The sequence below is a fragment of the Bos indicus genome, chromosome 12 (assembly GCF_029378745.1).
Source record: "Bos indicus isolate NIAB-ARS_2022 breed Sahiwal x Tharparkar chromosome 12, NIAB-ARS_B.indTharparkar_mat_pri_1.0, whole genome shotgun sequence".
Taxonomy (NCBI): Eukaryota; Metazoa; Chordata; class Mammalia; order Artiodactyla; family Bovidae; genus Bos; species Bos indicus.
In genome coordinates, this window is record NC_091771.1 from 24,607,841 (window position 1) to 24,628,391 (window position 20,551).

The 20,551-nt window shown below is 41.7% G+C and overlaps 1 protein-coding gene across 1 annotated transcript in view; it reads left to right on the forward strand.

Annotated features, from left to right (window-relative positions):
• Positions 1-20,551, forward strand: part of SMAD9 (SMAD family member 9) — a 66,310-nt gene that overhangs the window by 20,385 nt on the left and 25,374 nt on the right. The window contains exon 2 of the mRNA XM_019971390.2: positions 18,886-19,522. Coding sequence (XP_019826949.2) covers positions 19,111-19,522 — 412 coding nt within the window. The 5' untranslated portion in view covers positions 18,886-19,110. The remainder of the gene's footprint in view (positions 1-18,885; positions 19,523-20,551) is intronic.

The following is a 20,551-nucleotide window of genomic DNA, read 5'->3' on the forward strand; positions in this document are numbered from 1 at the left end:
GAATAATCTCTTCAACAAATGGTGCTGAGATAACTGGGTATACACATGCAAAAGAATGAAGTTAGACTCCTGTCCCACACTACACAGAATTAACTGAAAATGATCAAAGACCCAAATTAAAAAGCTAACACCACAAAACTCTTAGGAAAAAAATGTAAGGGTAAATAATTATGACCTTGAATTTGGCAACAAGTTCTTAGATAGGACACCAGAAGCACAAGTAATAAAAGAAAAAGTAAATGAAGGGGATGTCATCAAAATAAAAAACTGTGCGTCAAAGAGCATTATCATGAAAGTAAGAAGACAATATACATAAAGGGAGAAATATTTGCATATCATGTAATCTTGATATCTGTATATCCAGGTTATATAAAGAATTCTTACAGGGCTACACAAAAAGACTCACAGTGCAGTTTTAAAATGGGCAAAAGTCTACAAGCAATAAGTGCTGGAGAGGGTGTGGAGAAAAGGGAACCCTCTTACACTGTTGGTGGGAATGCAAACTAGTACAGCCACTATGGAGAATAGTGTGGAGATTCCTTAAAAAACTGGAAATAGAACTGCCTTATGATCCAGCAATCCCACTGCTGGGCATACACACCAAGGAAACCAGAATTGAAAGAGACAACGTGTACCCCAATGTTCATTGCAGCACTGTTTATAATAGCCAGGACATGGAAGCAACCTAGATGTCCATCAGCAGATGAATGGATAAGAAAGCTATGGTACATATACACAATGGAGTGTTACTCAGCCATTAAAAAGAATACATTTGAATCAGTTCTAATGAGGTGGATGAAACTGGAGCCTATTATACAGAGTGAAGTAAGCCAGAAAGAAAAACACCAGTACAGTATACTAATGCATATATATGGAATTTAGAAAGATGGTAACAATAACCCTGTATATGAGACAGCAAAAGAGACACTGATGTATAGAACAGTCTTTTGGACTCTGTGGGAGAGGGAGAGGGTGGGATGATTTGGGAGAATGGCATTGAAATATGTATAATATCATGTATGAAACGAGTCGCCAGTCCAGGTTCGATGCACGATACTGGATGCTTGGGGCTGGTGCACTGGGACGACCCAGAGGGATGGTATGGTGGGGAGGAGGGAGGAGGGTTCAGGATGGGGAACACACGTATACCTGTGGTGGATTCCTTTCGATATATGGCAAAACCAATACAATATTGTAAAGTTAAAAAATAAAATTAAATTTAAAAAAAAATGGGCAAAGGCCGTGAGCAGTCTTTTCCCCAGAGAAGATATATAGATGGCCATCAAGCATGTGAAAAGATGCTCAGCATCATTAATTGTTAGGGAAATGCCAATCAAACCACAGTGAGACAACACTTCACGTCCTCTCAAGATACACCGCATTCTTTAAGTTGATGCCAGTTTTTGAGCAGATAAACATGAATATATTTTAGATTTCCCACACTGTCGTAGATTTTTTTGAATGGGAAGTTGAACCTAAACAGGAAAAGGCTTTGTCGTAATATGGAATACTGTATGCAGCAGTTTAAAAGAATGAAGTAGATTTACATAATGCTCACATAGAAAATGGGCTTCCCTGGTGGTTCAAAGGTAAAGAGTCCACCTGCCAATGCAGGAGACGTGGCTTCGGTCCCTGGGTAGGGAACAGCCCCTGGAGAGGGTGATGGCAACCCACTCCAATATTCTTGTCTGGGAAATTCCATGGACAGAGGAGACCAGCAGGCTGCAGTCCATGGGGTCGCAGAGTCAAACACGCCTTAGTGACTAAACAAGAACAACAACATAGAAAAGACCCTTAAATTGCAGAATGATTAAATGTTTTTAAAAATTAAAACGAATACTGTATTTTTTTTTGTGAGGATCTGTCTATATGTGCACATGCAGAGGAAAATATTAAAAAATAAGCCCAAAGGGGTAATAGTAGTTATACCAGGAAGGGCATGAGGATTTGGAAATTGTAGTTGATGACCAAATGAAATTTAACCTTGTCCATGTTTTAACTTTTGTAAGAATAATAGCTTAATGAGGAACTTATGTAATTAGAGCTGTAAAGTGCCTTGACTTGTTTATGTATGACTAGAAATAAAATGCCTCTGGGTTTATTTTGCTTTCGTTTTAGCAATTACTCTGAAACTGTTGACAACCAGCTGTAAAAATCTGTACAAGGAGTGCTCAAAATCTGTTTTTTTCCTCTTTTACTTCAAACTATGGAACAAGAAAGTATTGTAAGTGAAATAAACATGCAACTTAGAATTAAAATTGAAAGCTTAGTATTACTCTATCACAAAACTTTAAAAACAAAATATTTACCAACATGAAAATACTTACAATATTTCATTCATTGAAATAGGCAAAATATAAGACATATCTTGTGAACTAATCCTATTTTAAAATATATTTAGAACAAAGATTTTTAAATTCTTAAAAATGTTTGCAAGTGATCAGCATTTCTCTGTGATTGAGCAAGGGTTTTTGGGGTTTTCTTTTTAGGAAATTTCTTTGTGTGTGTTTTTAGGTTGTTGTTTGTTTTTGTTTTTCTTTTTCATGAACGTAAAGTGTTTTTAAAATCAAAATGCCCTATCTTAATTAAAATCAAAAGGAAGGAAGAGAGAAGGGAGGAGGAGACACAGGGCAGGGCAAGGCAGAGCAGACGGGAAATCCTTGTGCTGGTCCGCTGCCTCAAGTATGAGTATCGTGAGTGTTGTGTTTTCACTGCTTTGATGTTTAAAATACAGATCGACAACATGTGTGTATCTCCATGATATTTAATTTTGTTCATTTGTTTTTCAACTTTATAAAAATGGTTTAACCCTCCGTGTAGTCTTTTAGGGTCTAATTTGTTTTTCCATTTAACATGGAAGATTAATCTTTGTCAGTATAGTTAGTATATTTTGATGACTATATGATATTTCACTGTGAGATTATTCCATTGTTTATCTGTTCATTCCCTAGCTGATGGATGGGTTGTTTCCAGATTGGTGCTATCCTGAATAGTGCTACTATAAATGTTACAGTATATGCAATAGTGTCACTTAGGACGTGCGTGCTGCGTGTGTGCTACATCGCTTCAGTCGTTTCCAACTCTTTGCAACCCCACAGACTGTAGCCTGCCAGCCTTCCCTGTCCCTGGGATTCTCCAGGCAAGAATACTGGAGTGGGTTGCCATGCCCTCCTCCAGGGGATCTTCCTGACCCAGGGATCGAACCTGCATCTCATGTCTCCTGCATTGGCAGGTAGATTCTTTACCACTAGCACCACCTGGAAAGGCCGTTACTTAGAGTGGTGCCTCCCAAATGGTTTTCACTATAACTCAATAGGAAATACAAATAGCTCTGTCTCTCTCTTACTTCTCTCTGTGTATTTGTGTACCTAACTATCACTTCAAACTTCTAGATATAATATTTTTCCCTACTCTGAGCAACGGAGAAGGCAATGGCACCCCACTCCAGTACTCTTGCCTGGAAAATCCCATGGATGGAGGAGCCTGGTAGGCTGCAGTCCATGGGGTCGCTGAGTCGGACACGACTCAGTGACTTCACTTTCACTTTTCACTTTCATGCATTGGAGGAGGAAATGGCAACCCACTCCAGTGTTCTTGCCTGGAGAATCCCGGGGACGGGGGAGCCTGGTGGGCTGCCGTCTATGGGGTCGCACAGAGTCGGACACGACTGAAGCGACTTAGCATAGCATAGCATACTCTGAGCAATGGTTCTGATAAAAATCCAGTATATTTTTTTAGAATCCTGATAGAAATCCAGTGAACTGATTTTATTAACCATTTCTATCTGAGGTTTGAAAACTAGTCTAGGACATATACCAGGTTGTGGAGTTGCTAGGTCTAAAGATATGCAACTTTCAGCTTCACAAGATGATAGCAAATTGTTCCCAAAGTGCTGATCAGCCTATTCCTATCAATTTTTGTTAATCACGTTTCTTTTTTAACTTTTTATTTTGTATTAGGGTACAGCCAGTTAACGTGTTAATCACATTCTTATCAACACTTGGTATTTCAAACAAAATTAGGTTTTCAACAAGAAGTCTATTAACTTAATGAACAAGTGAGAACATGTTAAGAATTTTGACTTATGTTCTAATCTTATGACTAAAAATTTCTAGCCAAATAAAGTGCCAGAACTTCTAGAAGACTGAACTACACTGAGTTGTTCTGTATTCTTTTTGAGATCTTGCTTGGCAAATGCTTCACATATTCTTTGCTTGAAAGTACATCTTGCTGTTCCTCTATTTGCTTTGCTGCTCAAGTATGCAAACAGTAATCTCTCTCAGTTGTGGTCTCAGTGCTTGATTATTTTAAGGTTCAGCATCCCTGAGATATTATCTGCTAAGTAACAGTTTAACTGACTGAGAAAACAGATACGTTGTCCTTGATATACTATGACACGCTTCATTTGAAAAAGATGAATTTTTATCGGTAGTTTTGATATCAGTTTAAAGCTCAGAGGCTCAGTGAAATAAAAGCAGGCTGTTTGATGAGAATAAAGCAGGCTGTTTGATGAGAAGTTTCGGTTGATTATGTCAAAATGTGTCCTTTTGTAGAACCAACCTGACATCTAAGGCTTCTATTAAGAACCTAGTTTAGCTAGTTTGTGGGTCTTGTCATCACTTGTAAGGTTGAGAATGTCTTTCCTGCTGTTTTTACACTTGCCAGGGGAGTGCCTCTTTTCGTCGGGGCACTTTCCCTTGGCTCCTGCTGTGTTTCATGACCCCTTGGCACATAAAAATCTACTTATTAGTCTAGATTCAGTGACTGAATCTACAAACGGAGAATTTTTGCTCTGCACAGTGATTGATTTCATTATTCACAGCTATCCTCTTGGTTAATGGGCCATCCCCTGTCATCCTGTAAGGCACCTTCCTTATGTCTGTCTGGACTAGGTGACCCCAACAGGAGGTAAACTTCCTCCAGTTTAATCTTTCAAGTCAGTGGTCCAGTTAAGCCTAATCACCCAATAATGCCATGTTGTGTACATTGCAGTGATACTGTCATCATCATTGACAGAATCTTTCCCAGCACTGCTTTGCACCTTCTCATTCTTCTGGGTGTGAGTTTTTCTAGCTTGAAAATGAACAGGGCTCGTTACAGTGGGTGAGCTCACTTTGACTGCAGCACAGATTCCATTTTTTGTTTTGTTTTTAATTTCTGGAATTCTTCCTCATTGGCGAGGATCCAAGCTGTAGACTTAAAGAAGCCCTTGCTTGCAAGGTGGGGCAGTAGCAGTTTACAGATGCCCGATGGAGTGGAAGGAGAAATTGACAACGCAGAACTGTTAGGACTCCTAACATTGTTACACCACCGCCATGGAAGTGGTGTCGTTTCCTCAGTTACATCATAGCTACCTTTTCAGAGATTCCACCTGGAGGAAAATGTAACAGGTTGGAGCAGTTCAAGTTCACGCCTCACGGTCCATCCACAGGTCTTGCAATAGGGAAACTGCCCCAGGGGTGCCAGTTACAGATGGTGGGTCTCCCTGGCCCTGGTTCACTGAAGCAAATAGACTGCTTCTGGGCTGACCCAGAGCTTTAGACTCTCTATGATAAAATCACTCTTTTGTCACCTATGTTTAAAACAAAAATAAAGCAAAACCTTCCCATAAACCATTTGGCAAAGCCAAAAATATCCCCTTCCCCTCCTTGTATTTTTAAGACTCTAAATATTTTGAAATAGTTTAATGGGATGGTTTCCTGACTTAGATTCTTTTAATTCCTTAGGTAAAGAAGACTTTAAATCTGGGAAGCTGTATTATGGTTTTAGCACAGCACAGCACCCATCACACAGTAGAGACTCAATAAAGATGTGTTGACTGATTGAAAGAATGAATGAAAATGTACAAACTACCTACCATTCATAAAATAAATAAATCACATGGATATAATGTACAGCACAGGGAATGTAGTCAGTGGTATTATAACAACTTTGTATGGTGTATAATCTATAAAAATATTGGATCATTATTGCACACCTGAAACTAATATAGTATCGTAAGTCACCTGTACCTCATAGGAAGGAAGGAAGGAAGAGAGAAAGAAAATGTTGAGAATTATTTCAGGATGGCTTCACAGCATATATTTTAGAGGGCTTTTGGGAAATAATCCCTACTTCTAGCAATGCACCTAAGCACAAGGGAGGGTAGTAAGTTGCTTTTGGTCCTACAGGGCAAAGGGCCATTCATTGTGTCGATTTGCGTTTCTCGGAGGAACAGAGTGGGAAGAGGAAAAGGGGAAGGTGACTTGTGTGTTTACCGTAATTACAGGCTGGAGTTTTGGAAATGAACTTAAAAATCTTTTTTCGATTAAGCTCCTTGCACGTTACTTGTGTGTTGACATATGAAACCTTCTGAATGAAAAATAGGGAAAGTTTTGGAGAACCATGTCTCTGTGCTGTGCGTGGTGTGGCTGTCATGCATTGTTCCTGCTGTTTCACCGCACCGCATCCCCTATATTTGGGCCAAACTGCGTTTATTGAGAAACAATAAAAGAGGGAGGGAGGGAGGGAGAAAAAGAGGATGCATGTTTTGGATTTCTATTCCTAAACACTCATCAGGGTTAAAAAATGAATGAGATCCGGGGTGTCCTGGGGTGACTTTATAACAATGAGAAGGTAGAAATATACTTCCTTACCTACAAAAACAATTTCAAAACATCTATTTAGAAAAAAGGAAATATCTGTTTTCTGAGTTTGAACTAAGCTATTCTACATGGATATCATCTGATAGAATAACAGAGTTTTCTGAAGGATACACTGGGAACATTTTTTAAAAGTGGTTTATTAACTGCATCAGTAAAATAATACCATATTGCTTACCCAAAAAGCTGGCACAGTTGTAAAATTCTTGAAGTTTTAAAGATGTTTGGTGTTTTGATGGGCGAAGTATTTAGAAGATAAAGCCTCCCCAAAGCTAATTTGATTTGTTCTGCAGTTTGCTAACAATGGTGTTCTTTAGTGCCTAACCAAAGTGTTCCGATGATGAGATGGCCAGAATACATTTTTAAAGTTAGACTTGCATTTTAAAAGTAGCAATGTAATGTGAGATCTCTTAATTTTACTAAGGTGTCTAGATTGTTACTATCAGATATACTTACAAAAGTAAAGTTTAACAGTTCATTCAAGGAACTGCAACATAGACAACTTGGTAAGTATTTATTGACTGAAAGGATATTTTTCCTGAAAAAGCTGTATGTGAATCAGATTTTTGTCCATTGCATCATAATTTTACATTTAGTATGATTCGTCTTGTAAGAAAAGGAATCTCCCAAATTTATATTTGCATCAAACCCAAATTTTCGTAGATCAGAACTGCCTGGAGTAAGGGCCCCTTTAAGATGCCTGGTGTTGTGTAAGGTCTTGTTTATTCTTTTTGAGGTTGCTAAGGTACAGAAAGTTTGACTTTTTTTAAAGGGCAATAGTTATTCACCAGTTTATAAACAGTTAAGTAAAAATAGATTTCTAAGGATCTTCAATTTGTAAGTAATAAATCATCCACGTTGAAATAGTTGACCTGGATTCTATTTTACTTAAGAATGTGGAATGTTTTATAAACACACCAAAAGTTACAAATATAGAAGAGAGGAAATAAAGAATTGCACTCTCAGTAATATGCAATATACATTGTGCCTATATGAAATTTTAGTCAAAGCATTCTAATACATAACAGTAAAGCATGTTAGAATTGGGTCTAAATTAAGACTAGGCTCTGAATAACACAAAGTCTACTTTGTTGCAACCCTATTTGGTCCTGTGAGTTGTTGTTGTTCAGTCACTCAGTCTGTCCGACTCTTGGGACCCCATGGACTGCAGCACGCCAGGCTTCCCTGTCCTTCACTATCTCCTGGAGTTTGCTCAAACTCATGTCCATTGAGTCAATGATGCCATCCAACCATCTCATCCTCTGTCATCCCCTTCTCCTCTTGCCCTCAATCTTTCCCAGCTTCAGGGTCTTTTCCAATGAGCTGGTTCTTTGCATCTCGTGGCCAAAGTACTGGAGCTTCATTTTCAGCGTTAGTCCTTTCCAGTAACTATTCAGTGTTGATTTTCTTTAGTATTAACTGGTTTGGTCTCCTTTCTGTCCAAAGGACTCTAGAGTCTTCTCCAGCACCACAGTTTGAAAGCATCAGTTCTTCAGGGCTCAGCCTTCTTTATAGTCCAACTCTTGCATCCATACAGGACTACTGGAAAAACCATAGCTTTTGACTGACTTCACCTGCAGTTGCAAGCCTTGAATTGACCAGAGTTCCGAAATAATTACGAGACAGATTCTGCTAGTGTAATAGTTGTCTGGGTGGGGAGACAGTTTCTTGGTGCTTCATACTCTGCCATCTTCTTAGAATCCTCTTCCTTTAGTCTTTTTAAAGACTGTCCCCCATGCCTCTGCCACCACCACCTAATTTAGTTTGAATAGTCAGCTATTTAGTCTCTTCAGCTTTTTCCCCTTCTCTCTCATACTTTCTCCTTCTCCTCTTTCTTCTAATTCAATGGGTCTGTTTTTTTTTTTTAATAAAATCTTTTGGTGGTCACAAGTTCTTTTAAGACTTTGAAGAAAATTACCTATGGATTGATTGCCTTGAAAAATCCATATATCTCCCAGTAAGAGCCGATAGTTGAGACCCATTGTTGTTATTGCTTAGTCACTCAGTCACGTCTGATTCTTTTGAGACCCCATGGACTGTAGCCTACCAGGCTTCTCCATTCATCAAACTTCCCAGGCAAAAATACTGGAGTGGGTTGCTATTTTCTTCTCCAGGGGATCTTCCCGACCCAGGGATCGAACCCGTGTCTCCTGCATTGGTAGGTGAGTTGTTTACCACTGAGCCACCTGGAGGCTCCTCAGAGGTCCATTATTGTTATTGTTTAGTCACTAAATCATGACTGACTCTTTCCAACCCCGTGGACTGTAGCCCATCAGGCTCCTCTGTCCATGGGATTTCCCCGCAAGAATACTGGAGTGGGTTGCCATTTCCTTTTCCAGGGGATCTTCCCGACCTAGAGATCAAACCCTTATCTCCTGCATTGGCAGGCAGGTTCTTTACTGCAGAGACACCAGGGATGCCCTTCAGAGGTGCCCTGAAATCCCACCATGGGAGCCCTTGTTACAACGATGCATGTCTGTCAACTTCCCTTGACACTCTGGGCAGGAGGTATTCTACCCGTGGCTCAGGATGCTCACTAAGGGACTGGTGAATGGAAACTTCCCTCTCATAGACGTGTAGGAAGTCTTTGAATGTTGTTAGAAAAACCTCTTTACCAGAGTGTGAAATCATGACACCGTTTGCATATTTATCCACCAACTGGCATGTTTATCCAATGATATTAAACTGGTATGTGTATGAGGTAGTTACTTATACCTTACAAGACAAACCTGTGACTGCCATTCATTTGGAGCATGTAGGGATGACAGGCTAGTTTAAGTGAGGACTGATCTGAATACGTCTGTGTATTTGTGTATGTGTGTGTTTTAAGTCTGGTTTCTCTTCAATAATATGACATGATATATATGTGATAATAGTAATAATAACAGCCAACTATTTTCTAGATAGATGTTCTTTGGGGTCTCTTTTTACCTTTCAAAGCCATATTAATTACTGATATACGAAAGAGTGATAGAGAAGTAGTCAAGAAAAAGTCTGTTCCTTTAAGGGGGTTAAATGTTCTTTTGGAAAGTGTGTTCAGATTCTAAATTTCTATAGTAAACTGTTCTATGGAGGGGATACCAAGCTGTACTTCATGCTGGCTATGGATCAGAGGATCAGAATTGACAAGGTTACTCAGTACTCTGTGATGACCTGGATGGGTAGGATGGTGGGGATGGGAGGGAGGTCCAAGAGGGAGGGGATATATGCATACATTTAGCTGACTCACTTCATTGTACAGCAGAAATGGACACAACAATTGTAAAGCAATTATACCTCAATTTTTAGAAAATAAAATGAGGCTTCTTCAAAACCCCTAAAAATTAATGAGGTTGAGAAATTAAAAAACAAAACAAATAATGAAATAACAGTGTTCTGTCCTGGATGTTTCCAGAGTGGCCCTTGCAGAGCCTGGTTGGTGATGGAGACTTTTCTTGTCTGGGTTGACCAAGAAGCAGTGCCCTTGAGGGACTGTTCAGTGGTTCCATATGCTCCAGAGCAGACAACCAAGGTATCCACCTTAAGCAGTAATTTTTGAATTTTATCTTCTTCAGGATTGAATTCACCAGTTGGATCTTCCAGTGAGGCCAAGTAAGTGGAAATAAGATTGAGTAACTGGTAACAGAAGTTCAGTTTAAACTAACAACTTAAAGTCTCATTTCTCCCACACTTTTATCCAGCCAAATTAGATCTGAGTGTGGAATAATGTACAGTTAAATCATGGTGAGTACACATGGTTAGTTCTGCTTTATTCCCACCCCCTTTTTTTAAATTTATTTTTTAATTGGAGAACATTTGCTTTACAACGTTGTGTTGATTTCTGCTGTACAACAACGCAGTCAGCCATGTGAAATGTTAGTTGCTCATTCATGTTGTGACCCCTTGGTCTTAACCCGCCAGGCTCCTCTGTCCATGGAATTCTCCAGGCAGGAATACTGGAGTGGGTTGCCATTCCCTTCTCCAGGGGATCTTCCCGACCCAGGAATTGAACCCAGGTCTCCTGCACTGCAGGCTAACTCTTTACCATCTTAGCTGCCAGGGAAAGCTGTTCCCTCCCTCTCTTAAGCCTTCCTCTCCTTCCCTGACTCCACCCCTCTGTCATCTGGGAGCACCAGTGCGCTGCCTGTGTTACAGAGCAGCTTCTCACCGGCTGTCTGTTTCACACGTGGGTAGTGGGTCTATATTGATGCTACTTTGTCCATTCATCCCACTCTCTCCTTCCCCCGCTGTGTCCACAGGTCTGTTTCCTACATCTACGTCTCCATTCCTTCCCTCAAATAGGTTCATCAGTACCGTTTTTCTAGATTTTGTATGTATGCGTTAATATATGAAATTTGTTTTTCTCTTTCTGACTTACTTCACTCTGTATAACAGGCTCTAGGTTCATCCACCTCACTAGAGGTGACTCAAATTGATTCTTTTTATGGCTGAGTAATATTCCATTACTCATTATTCCACACACCACATCTTTCTTTTTTTTTTTTCTAATTTTATTTTATTTTTAAATTTTACATAATTGTATTAGTTTTGCCAAATATCAAAATGAATCCGCCACAGGTATACACGTGTTCCCCATCCTGAACCCTCCTCCCTCCTCCCTCCCCATACCATCCCTCTGGGTCGTCCCAGTGCACTAGCCCCAAGCATCCAGTATCGTGCATCGAACCTGGACTGGCAACTCGTTTCTTACATGATATTTTACATGTTTCAATGCCATTCTCCCAAATCTTCCTACCCTCTCCCTCTCCCACAGAGTCCATAAGACTGTTCTATACATCAGTGTCTCTTTTGCTGTCTCGTACACCGGGTTATTGTTACCATCTTTCTAAATTCCATATATATGCGTTAGTATACTGTATTTATGTTTTTCCTTCTGGCTTACTTCACTCTGTATAATAGGCTCCAGTTTCATCCACCTCATTAGAACTGATTCAAATGTATTCTTTTTAATGGCTGAGTAAAACTCCATTGTGTATATGTACCACAGCTTTCTTATCCATTCATCTGCTGATGGACATCTAGGTTGCTTCCATGTGCTGGCTATTATAAACAGTGCTGCAATGAACATTGGGGTACACGTGTCTCTTTCCCTTCTGGTTTCCTCAGTGTGTATGCCCAGCAGTGGGATTGCTGGATCATAAGGCAGTTCTATTTCCAGTTTTTTAAGGAATCTCCACACTGTTCTCCATAGTGGCTGTACTAGTTTGCATTCCCACCAACAGTGTAAGAGGGTTCCCTTTTCTCTACACCCTCTCCAGCATTTATTATTTGTAGACTTTTGGATCGCAGCCATTCTGATTGGTGTGAAGTGGTACCTCATAGTGGTTTTGATTTGCATTTCTCTGATAATGAGTGATGTTGAGCATCTTTTCATGTGTTTGTTAGCCATCTGTATGTCTTCTTTCGAGAAATGTCTATTTAGTTCTTTGGCCCATTTTTTGATTGGGTCATTTATTTTTCTGGAGTTGAGCTGTAGGAGTTGCTTGTATATTTTTGAGATTAGTTGTTTGTCGGTTGCTTCATTTGCTATTATTTTCTCCCATTCTGAAGGCTGTCTTTTCACCTTGCTAATAGTTGCCTTTGATGTGCAGAAGCTTTTAAGGTTAATTAGGTCCCATTTGTTTATTTTTGCTTTTATTTCCAATATTCTGGGAGGTGGGTCATAGAGGATCCTGCTGTGATGTATGTCGGAGAGTGTTTTGCCTATGTTCTCCTCTAGGAGTTTTATAGTTTCTGGTCTTACGTTTAGATCTTTAATCTATTTTGAGTTTATTTTTGTGAATCACACCACATCTTTCTTATCCATTTATCTATAGATATACATCTAGGTTGCTTCTGTGTCCTGGCTACTGTAAAGAGTGCTGCAGTGAACATTGCGGGTACATAGGTCTTTTAGAATTGTGGCTTCCTCAGGGTATGTTCCCAGTAGTGGAATTTCTGGGTCATATGGTAGATATATTCCTAGTTTTTGTTTTTTTTTTTTAAGAAATCTACATTCTGTTCTCCATAATGGCTGGATCTGTTTAATTCCTACCAACAGTGTAGGAGAGTTAGTTCCCTTTCCTCCACATCCTCTCCAGCCTTTGTAGATTTTTTGATGATGTCCATTCTGACTGGTGTGAGTTGATACCTCATTGTAGTTCTGATTTGCATTTCTCTAATAATTAGTGATATTGAGCATCTTTTCCTGTGTTTATTGGCTGTCCATAGTGCTGTTTCCTTTTAAGTGGTTCTGTTTATTTAAAAAACTTGAAAATGAGAAGTTGTTTTGCTCACTCAGTTCGGGTTTATTGTAAAACTCAGTTGCCAGAAAAAGAGAGTACAGTACTGTTTTTGTGCTGTGAGTGCGTGAAGTGGACCACGAGTGAACCGGAGAAGGCATGGCCCTGCTGCTTTTTTCCTTCCACCCACAGAAGGAAAGCTCTAATGGTCAACAGATGGCGTTTGTGGATGTCTGGCCCCATGAACCCCCGGATGCAGGCGCCAAAAATGGTGGTAGACCCAATCACACCACGCGTATGTTTTCACTCTTATTCCCTGGGGCTGATAAAAATAATGCTGGAAAGAAACAGAAAGCTGGAGAGAAAAGTGGGCACTGTGCTATAATTGGTAGATGACATTTGTCATAAAAAGGACCGGTTTGACAGCCATGGAGAGAAGTTGTTTTGCCCCGGTCCATGTGATATATCTTCATGGGTGAAAAGCTTTACTTTCAGACTCCCCAGTGGTAGCAGCATAGCACCAACAGCTGAGAGAAAAGTACTGTTTCCCCTTTGCACTCATACTTATGCTCCCCTGAAACAGAATTTGAACAAATATTTAAAGGTGCAAAATACTATTTGAAATGAACGTTGTAGTAATATCTTGGCATAATGGCCACAAAATACTTCATTGCTTGGCAGAAGAGAGGTGTAGAGGCAAGTGGCCATTAGCATCGAGGAAGGCTTGTTTCACTCAGTAAAAGCAAGTGCAGTGGACAAAGAAGTATATTCTTCACGCTATTGGAAACGTGTCGTGGAAATGTGGTGTTTCCATTCCTTTAGCACAAACAAATCGTTCGGTTTCACTTTAAAGTGGGAGAAAAACAAGCCATGTGGGGGATTACGTGTGGTGGTTGTGTAATCGCTTGTGACACCACAGCCATGGGATCATGGACCCAGCGCCCAGACCCTCCCCATGAGGCTGAGCCCTTCTTGATCCACAGATGAGGAAATGAGGGGCCCTGGAGAGAATGCAAGACTAGTTCAGGATCACACAGTCGGTCCATGGCAGGGTTACACTTTCCTTACAGAAGTGAGAGTTTAACCACAAAAAGCTTATTATAAAGTTGTCCTCACCTGCCTAGCTAGGTTATCTTTTAACTGTGACTTAAAACCTTCCTCGTGCAGCTCAGAGATCTTCTTTGGAACCTTCCAGAACCCCCTGAGTTGGGCCAAGGGTTCTTCCTCCTACGCCACTTATTGCCTCTCTTCTGTAGCTCTTGTTATATTTTGTAGATGTCATCTGGTTGTTTTTGTGTATCAGTCCTGCGTGTACATTCATCTTCATAGTTTATTCTGTTTCATTCTTCTTTGTACTTTATAGGAATGGAGTACAGACAAGCTTTAGTAACGCCCCCCACCCCCCGGCTCCTATTTGTGTGACAGTTTTTTAATGACTCCCCGGGATGCTATGTGTTAATTACTAAGATTATTATGTGTCTGACCAGTGGTATTTTCAGGAGGTTAGAGCTTGCTCTTGGTTAGAGCATATAGTCTATGCGAACCTAAATTATCTGACAGAAGAAAGCCGTTTTGAGTCAGATTGATGCTATTGGACAGACTTGGGCAGGGTGGGGGTGGCCTGCACGGTGGGTGTCAGTGATGACCAGCTGGAGATAAGTGAGGACCCTTTGTTCTACTAGTGGCTACAGTATTACAGGAATGAGAATGGGATAACCTTTAGGAACCCTAAACTGCACCCCTGGACAAATGGGAACTATTAGCATTGACAGGAACCTGAAGCCTTAGTGTTACTGAGAGTCCAAGTTTAATATGTTTTTTTGCACTTAGTTTTCCTATTAAAAATATATACATCAAACAAGTGTAGAGAATCATATTTTAAACATCTTTGGACCCACCAATCAGCTTTATTAGACCTTAACTTTTCTTAAACAGAACCTGCTGCTGCTGCTGCTAAGTCGCTTCAGTCGTGTCTGACTCTGTGCGACCCCATAGATGGCAGCCCACCAGGCTCCCCCGTCCCCGGGATTCTCCAGGCAAGAACACTGGAGTGGGTTGTCCTTTCCTTCTCCACTGCATGAAAGTGAAAAGTGAAAGTGAAGTCGCTCGGTCGTGTCCAACTCATAGCGACCCCATGGACTGTAGGCCACCAGGCTCCTCCATCCATGGGATTTTCCAGGCAAGAGTACTGAGTGGGGTGCCATTAAACAGAACCTAAATTTATGTATTTTCAATTTAATTTGTTTTTATTAAAAATTTTTATTAAAGTTTGATTCACAATGTTGTGTTAGTTTCAGGTATATAGCAGAGTGATTCGGTTATACACATATATGTGTATATGTATCAGAGAAGGAGATGGCAGCTTATAGTGTTCTTGCCTGGAGAATCCCAGGGACGGGGGAGCCTGGTGGGCTGCTGTCTTTGTGGTCGCACAGAGTCGGATATGACTGAAGTGACTTAGCAGCAGCAGCAGCAGCAGCAGTGTATATGTACGTGTGTGTGTGTGTGTGTGTGTGTATACACACACACATACATACATACATGTACATATGGGCTTCCCCAATGGCTCAGCAGTAAAGAATCCACCTGCCAGTTCAGGAGACGAAGGTTCGATCCCTATGTCTGGAAGATCTCCTGGAGAAGGAAATGGCTGCCCACGCCAGTATTCTTGCCTGGGAAACACCATGGCCAGAAGAGCCTGGCAGGCTACAATCCATGGGGTCACAGAGTCAGACCCAGCTTAGTGACTAAACAACAACTATTTTTATATATTCTTTTCCAGATTCTTTTCCCTTACAGGTTTTTGCAAGATATTAAATTTAATTCCTTAACTATAACCTTTTGGTATTTTGTATTCTTTTCCTTCCCTATCCAGAGGTCACTATTATGAATTTGGCGTTTGTTACTCAGAGATTCTAAAGTTGATTCTTTGGGGCCTCCCCGCTAAGGCAAGGGCTCTGTGTGATGGAACAGGAGCTGTGTCTTGTGCCAATAAAACCATAGTTTTGGAGCCATGGTGAGACTCATAAAGATTTGAAATGTGGCAGTGAAATCAGACTGCAGAACCAGGGTTCTCAGACCCTAGATTCTTGACTAGTTGGAATTTCCCCAGGGGACAAGGAGGGACAGTGGACCCCGAAAGTCACTCATCAGGGTACAGCTCACACAGACATGGCTTGAGGAAATGTATCATTTAGGAGTAATGCTTTTCAAACATTTTTCTACTGTAACCCACAATAACAAATTTTGCAAAGTGACCTTCGATACTTGGCGCACATGCACACACACACACACACACACACACACACACATACACACGGAACACGTACCTCCAAATGAAGCTTTTACATGAAATAATACCTATTGTTTCTTAGCTGCACTGAAATAGGGTCTGTTTTTTTTTTTTTCCACAAACGCAATTTGTTCCAATAAATTGATTTCCCAGGCCATTAGTAGATTGGAGCAGTTAAAACAATAGCAGCAAACCTGGGTTTGCAGAACTGTGATTTGTTTCCTAGAGCAAAAGTTTTTCTAAAGGGTCTTTTAGTTTAACTCTACTGAACATCTTTATAAGCAGCTGTTTTCTACTGATGGCCTAAGCTTCAAGAGTTATGCCACGATTTACTAATAAAAAATTCTGTGTAAAACTAAGCAGAATTCAGAGCTCTTTTGAGGTTCAGGTTATTCTGTGTCATGTTGCTTCTCCTCCTCAGAGCCCTTCATCCTCTTCAACGATTGCTTTAAGGCAGCCTGTCTCAATTAAGTAAACAGAGCTTGAACACAGTGACTTAACTATACTTTATAAATTCATGATTGTTAAGCCACAAAATCAACCTTTCCAAATAAAACTGAGTGTAAGTCAAACTGCCAGGAGAAAAAGAACAGCTATGGAGTCTTTAACTCTCCTTTCACCATAGTTTACCCTCTCTCTGTATACAGGGCTAACTAAAGTCTACACAAGGAATAAAGCGAAGTACGTGTTGCTTCATGTTTATTGAATGTCACCCATTTTTGTGTAATCAGACCACCATCCTCTTCACACAGCTCTGTTATTGTTGTTTAGTTGCTAAGTCATGTCCTACTCTTTTGAGACCCCATGAACAATAGCCCACCAGGCTCATTTGTCCATGGGATTTCCCAGGCAAGAACACTGGAGCGAGTTGCCATTTCCTTCTCCAGGGGATCTTCCTGACCCAGGGATTGAACCCGTGTCTCCTGCATTGGCAGGCCGGTTCTTTACTGTCTGAGCCACCAATAACCCTTCTTCACAGAGCTGCCTGATGATCATCATAAGAGCAGGCGTTGTGACAGCACCTCTGTCCAAAGACGTGTATGTAATTGAACCCAGAAAGGTGCAACTCCAGGGAGGCAAAGGGGAAAAGTACGTCTCATGCGTATTAAACGCGCAGTTGTTGGAGATGATGAACTAGATTGATTCCAAGATGCTAAAATGAGTCAGCTTTCTCCAAAATCCTACCAGCAACCATTTTACAAGGGAAACAAGGGAGCTGGTTTCTAAAATCTGGAAGAAGCAGAGGGTTTTGTTTAAGCCAGCTATTTTTTCACAGAAGAGAAAATGCAGAGCTACCTCAGGAAATTTAAATGGGACTGTTGAAAAACTGGGGAGGAATGTCTCCTTGGGATGAGAAGGCAAAGAAAAGTTCAGCTGATTTTAAGGGAGAATAACAAAAGTGATGGTATGCGTGTTGTGTGTGTGACTGTGTGTAACTTCTAGAACGTTCTGGTCTTATGACCCCTTTCTACTTTTAAGAATTATTGAGAACTCCAAAGAACCTTTGTTGATGTGGCTCATTTTTTTTTTTTTTTGCCCCATTTTAGGAATTAAGACTGAAAAGCTTAGAACGTTTACTGACTTATTAAAGACAATGATAAACTCATTATATATTATGAATAACATAAACATTTTTATTTTTTAAAAATCAGCTTTTACCCCCCAATAGTGAAGAGTGTTATTGTTTTGTATTTTTGCAAGTCTCCTTAATGCCTGGTTGACTATGACACTTGGATTCTCATAACTGCTCCTGCAAACAATCTGTTGTGATCTGTTGTTTGGGTTCAAGTACATGGGGGAAAGTTTAGGGCACCCAGATGTCTTAGTTGGAAAAGAGAGGCTCTCACAGTCCCCTAAAGGGGACTCTGGGACTCCCAGGGGCCCTTGGGTCACATTTTGAGAACCACTATCCTATAAAGTAGTTTGGAAGCATAAACGAGTGGTGAGATTACTGTGTTAATCCCTCCGCTGTGTCCAGCTCTTTACGACCCGGTGGACTGTAGTCTGCCAGGCTCCTCTATCCATGGATTAGAATTGGAAGAGAGGAGCTCCTTCAGAAGTGTTGCAGTGATCAAAGGGAGAGGTCAGGTGGGGCAAGGCTTAGATGTTGGCAGAAATGGAGAGAAACCTCCCAAACTTGAAAGACGTTTTGAAGGCAGAATTACCAAGACTTGGAATAGGGCATAAAACAGAAGGAAGAGTCAAGATGACTAATAAGAGTTTTCTTTTTTTTTTTTTTTTTGGTATCTGCCTTTATTATTTTTAATTAATTAATTTCTGGCTGTCCTGGGGCTTTGTTGCTGCACACGGGCTTTCTTAATTGCATCGAGCCCAAGCTACTCTTTGTGGCGTGCAGGCTTCCTCACTGTGAAGGCTTCTTTTGCCGTGGAGCGTGGGTTCTAGGGCACTCGGGCTTCAGTAGTTGCAGTTCACAGGCTCTGTAGCTGTGGCTCTCGGGCTATCATATGGGTTCAGTAGCTGTGGTGCATGATTTGGCCTGTGGCTGATTTGCCCTGTGGCATGTGGGATCTTCCCAGGGCAGGGATTGAACCCATGTCTCCTGCATTGACAGGTGGATTCTTAATCACTGGAGCACCAGGGAAATCCTAAGTGTTTTCAAGTATAGAACATCTGAAAAATATTTTCTCTCTTACACCCAACCTTTACCCTTTTCTGAAAATTATCCCAGTGAAATTCACTGAAGTCTTTTTTTTTTTTTTCCTCCCCCCAGAGTTGTCCTGCCCACCTCAGGGCTTTGGAGAAAGTCAACTGCTTCCCAGCCTGCATTGGTCATAGTCACTTCCAGAAGAAAGGGAAGACCTATGACGTCCCTGGGGACTTGGGACCTATGACCTCCCAAGGGGCGTCCTTGGTCACTTTGCTCGGTCCCTGCAGGCAGTGAAGGGCTGTGGGTCCAGCTCCTGTGTGCACCGGACGCCTGCAGTTCCCCCCTCTTATGCACTCCAGCACCCCCATCAGCTCCCTCTTCTCCTTCACCAGCCCGGCAGTGAAGAGACTGCTCGGCTGGAAGCAAGGAGATGAAGAGGAAAAGTGGGCGGAGAAGGCAGTGGACTCTCTAGTGAAGAAGTTAAAGAAGAAGAAAGGAGCCATGGATGAGCTGGAGAGGGCGCTCAGCTGCCCGGGGCAGCCCAGCAAGTGCGTGACCATACCCCGCTCCCTGGACGGGCGGCTTCAAGTGTCCCACCGCAAGGGGCTGCCCCACGTCATCTACTGCCGGGTGTGGCGCTGGCCGGACCTGCAGTCCCACCACGAGCTGAAGCCGCTGGAGTGCTGCGAGTTCCCATTCGGCTCCAAGCAGAAAGAGGTGTGCATCAACCCCTACCACTACCGCCGCGTGGAGACGCCAGGTGGGTTTCCTTCATGGTTTAACCGTGACAGGTAAGAGGGCGCATCCCGGTTAGTGGAGAGCCATGGGCCACCGTCAGGAGGAGGAACCCCCTACCACCACTGCAAGAGAGACAGAACGAGGGAGGTTCAGTTTGGAGAGGCCGATCCAAAATTTTGTAGTCGGAATAACCTAGACAGAAGATCTTTCATTTCAGTATAGATGTAAGCTTTGTGTGATTTTGGAAAACGGCATTTTATTTTGATGTATTTTCGAGTCATCGTCCAGTTCTTGAAAGGTCTAAATATGGCCTTGACGTGATCAACTGTTTAAAAAAGAAATCTTTCTCCCCGTTTCCTCCCCTTGAACTCAGCTGTACTGAACTAAACCAGCTGCACTCTCCCCACGCTAAAGTAAGCAGAGGTGTCCTCTAAACTAAGCAGATGATGGCAGAGTTACTGGAAACCCTTCCAAGACTGAAAACAATGGGTGTGAGGGGAGATTGGCAGCTCTTCTTAAATATGACTTTAAATATAGGAAAGTATTAATCCTAAAACGTTTCAGGCACGCACGTGTGTGTTAAGTCCGGTGTTCATCTTTGTTCCTTCACACTGGTGTAACAGTTGGACTGCTTTTCTCTTTGAGTGGAGGGTTCTGCAGCTACAGGGATGCAATTTTTGAGGGAGCTTCCTCTCCCCGTTCCTGGAGGGGCCGGCTCATGCGCTCTGGGAAGCAGCCCATGTCCATCAGGAGGCGGCTCTGTCTAGGAACACAGGTGGTGGGGGAGTCCAGCCTGCTGCCTGGCTCCCTCCTGGATTCAGTTAACCTTGTAGCCATCCCTGTTAAGTCCTGCCCAGCCTAGAGCAATCTTAGTGAGGTGACCTTTCAGGCTCCTGAATCTTGCCATCATGCTGTTACACTGATGTCAAGGATGTTACCCGCCTCAGCGTGGACGCTTCTCACAGTCATGTCACTCAGGATACATTATGAGACCATGATGAGAAAGGCCCACCTTCCTGGTGAATCCAGTGTGTTTTCCCCTACATCATAT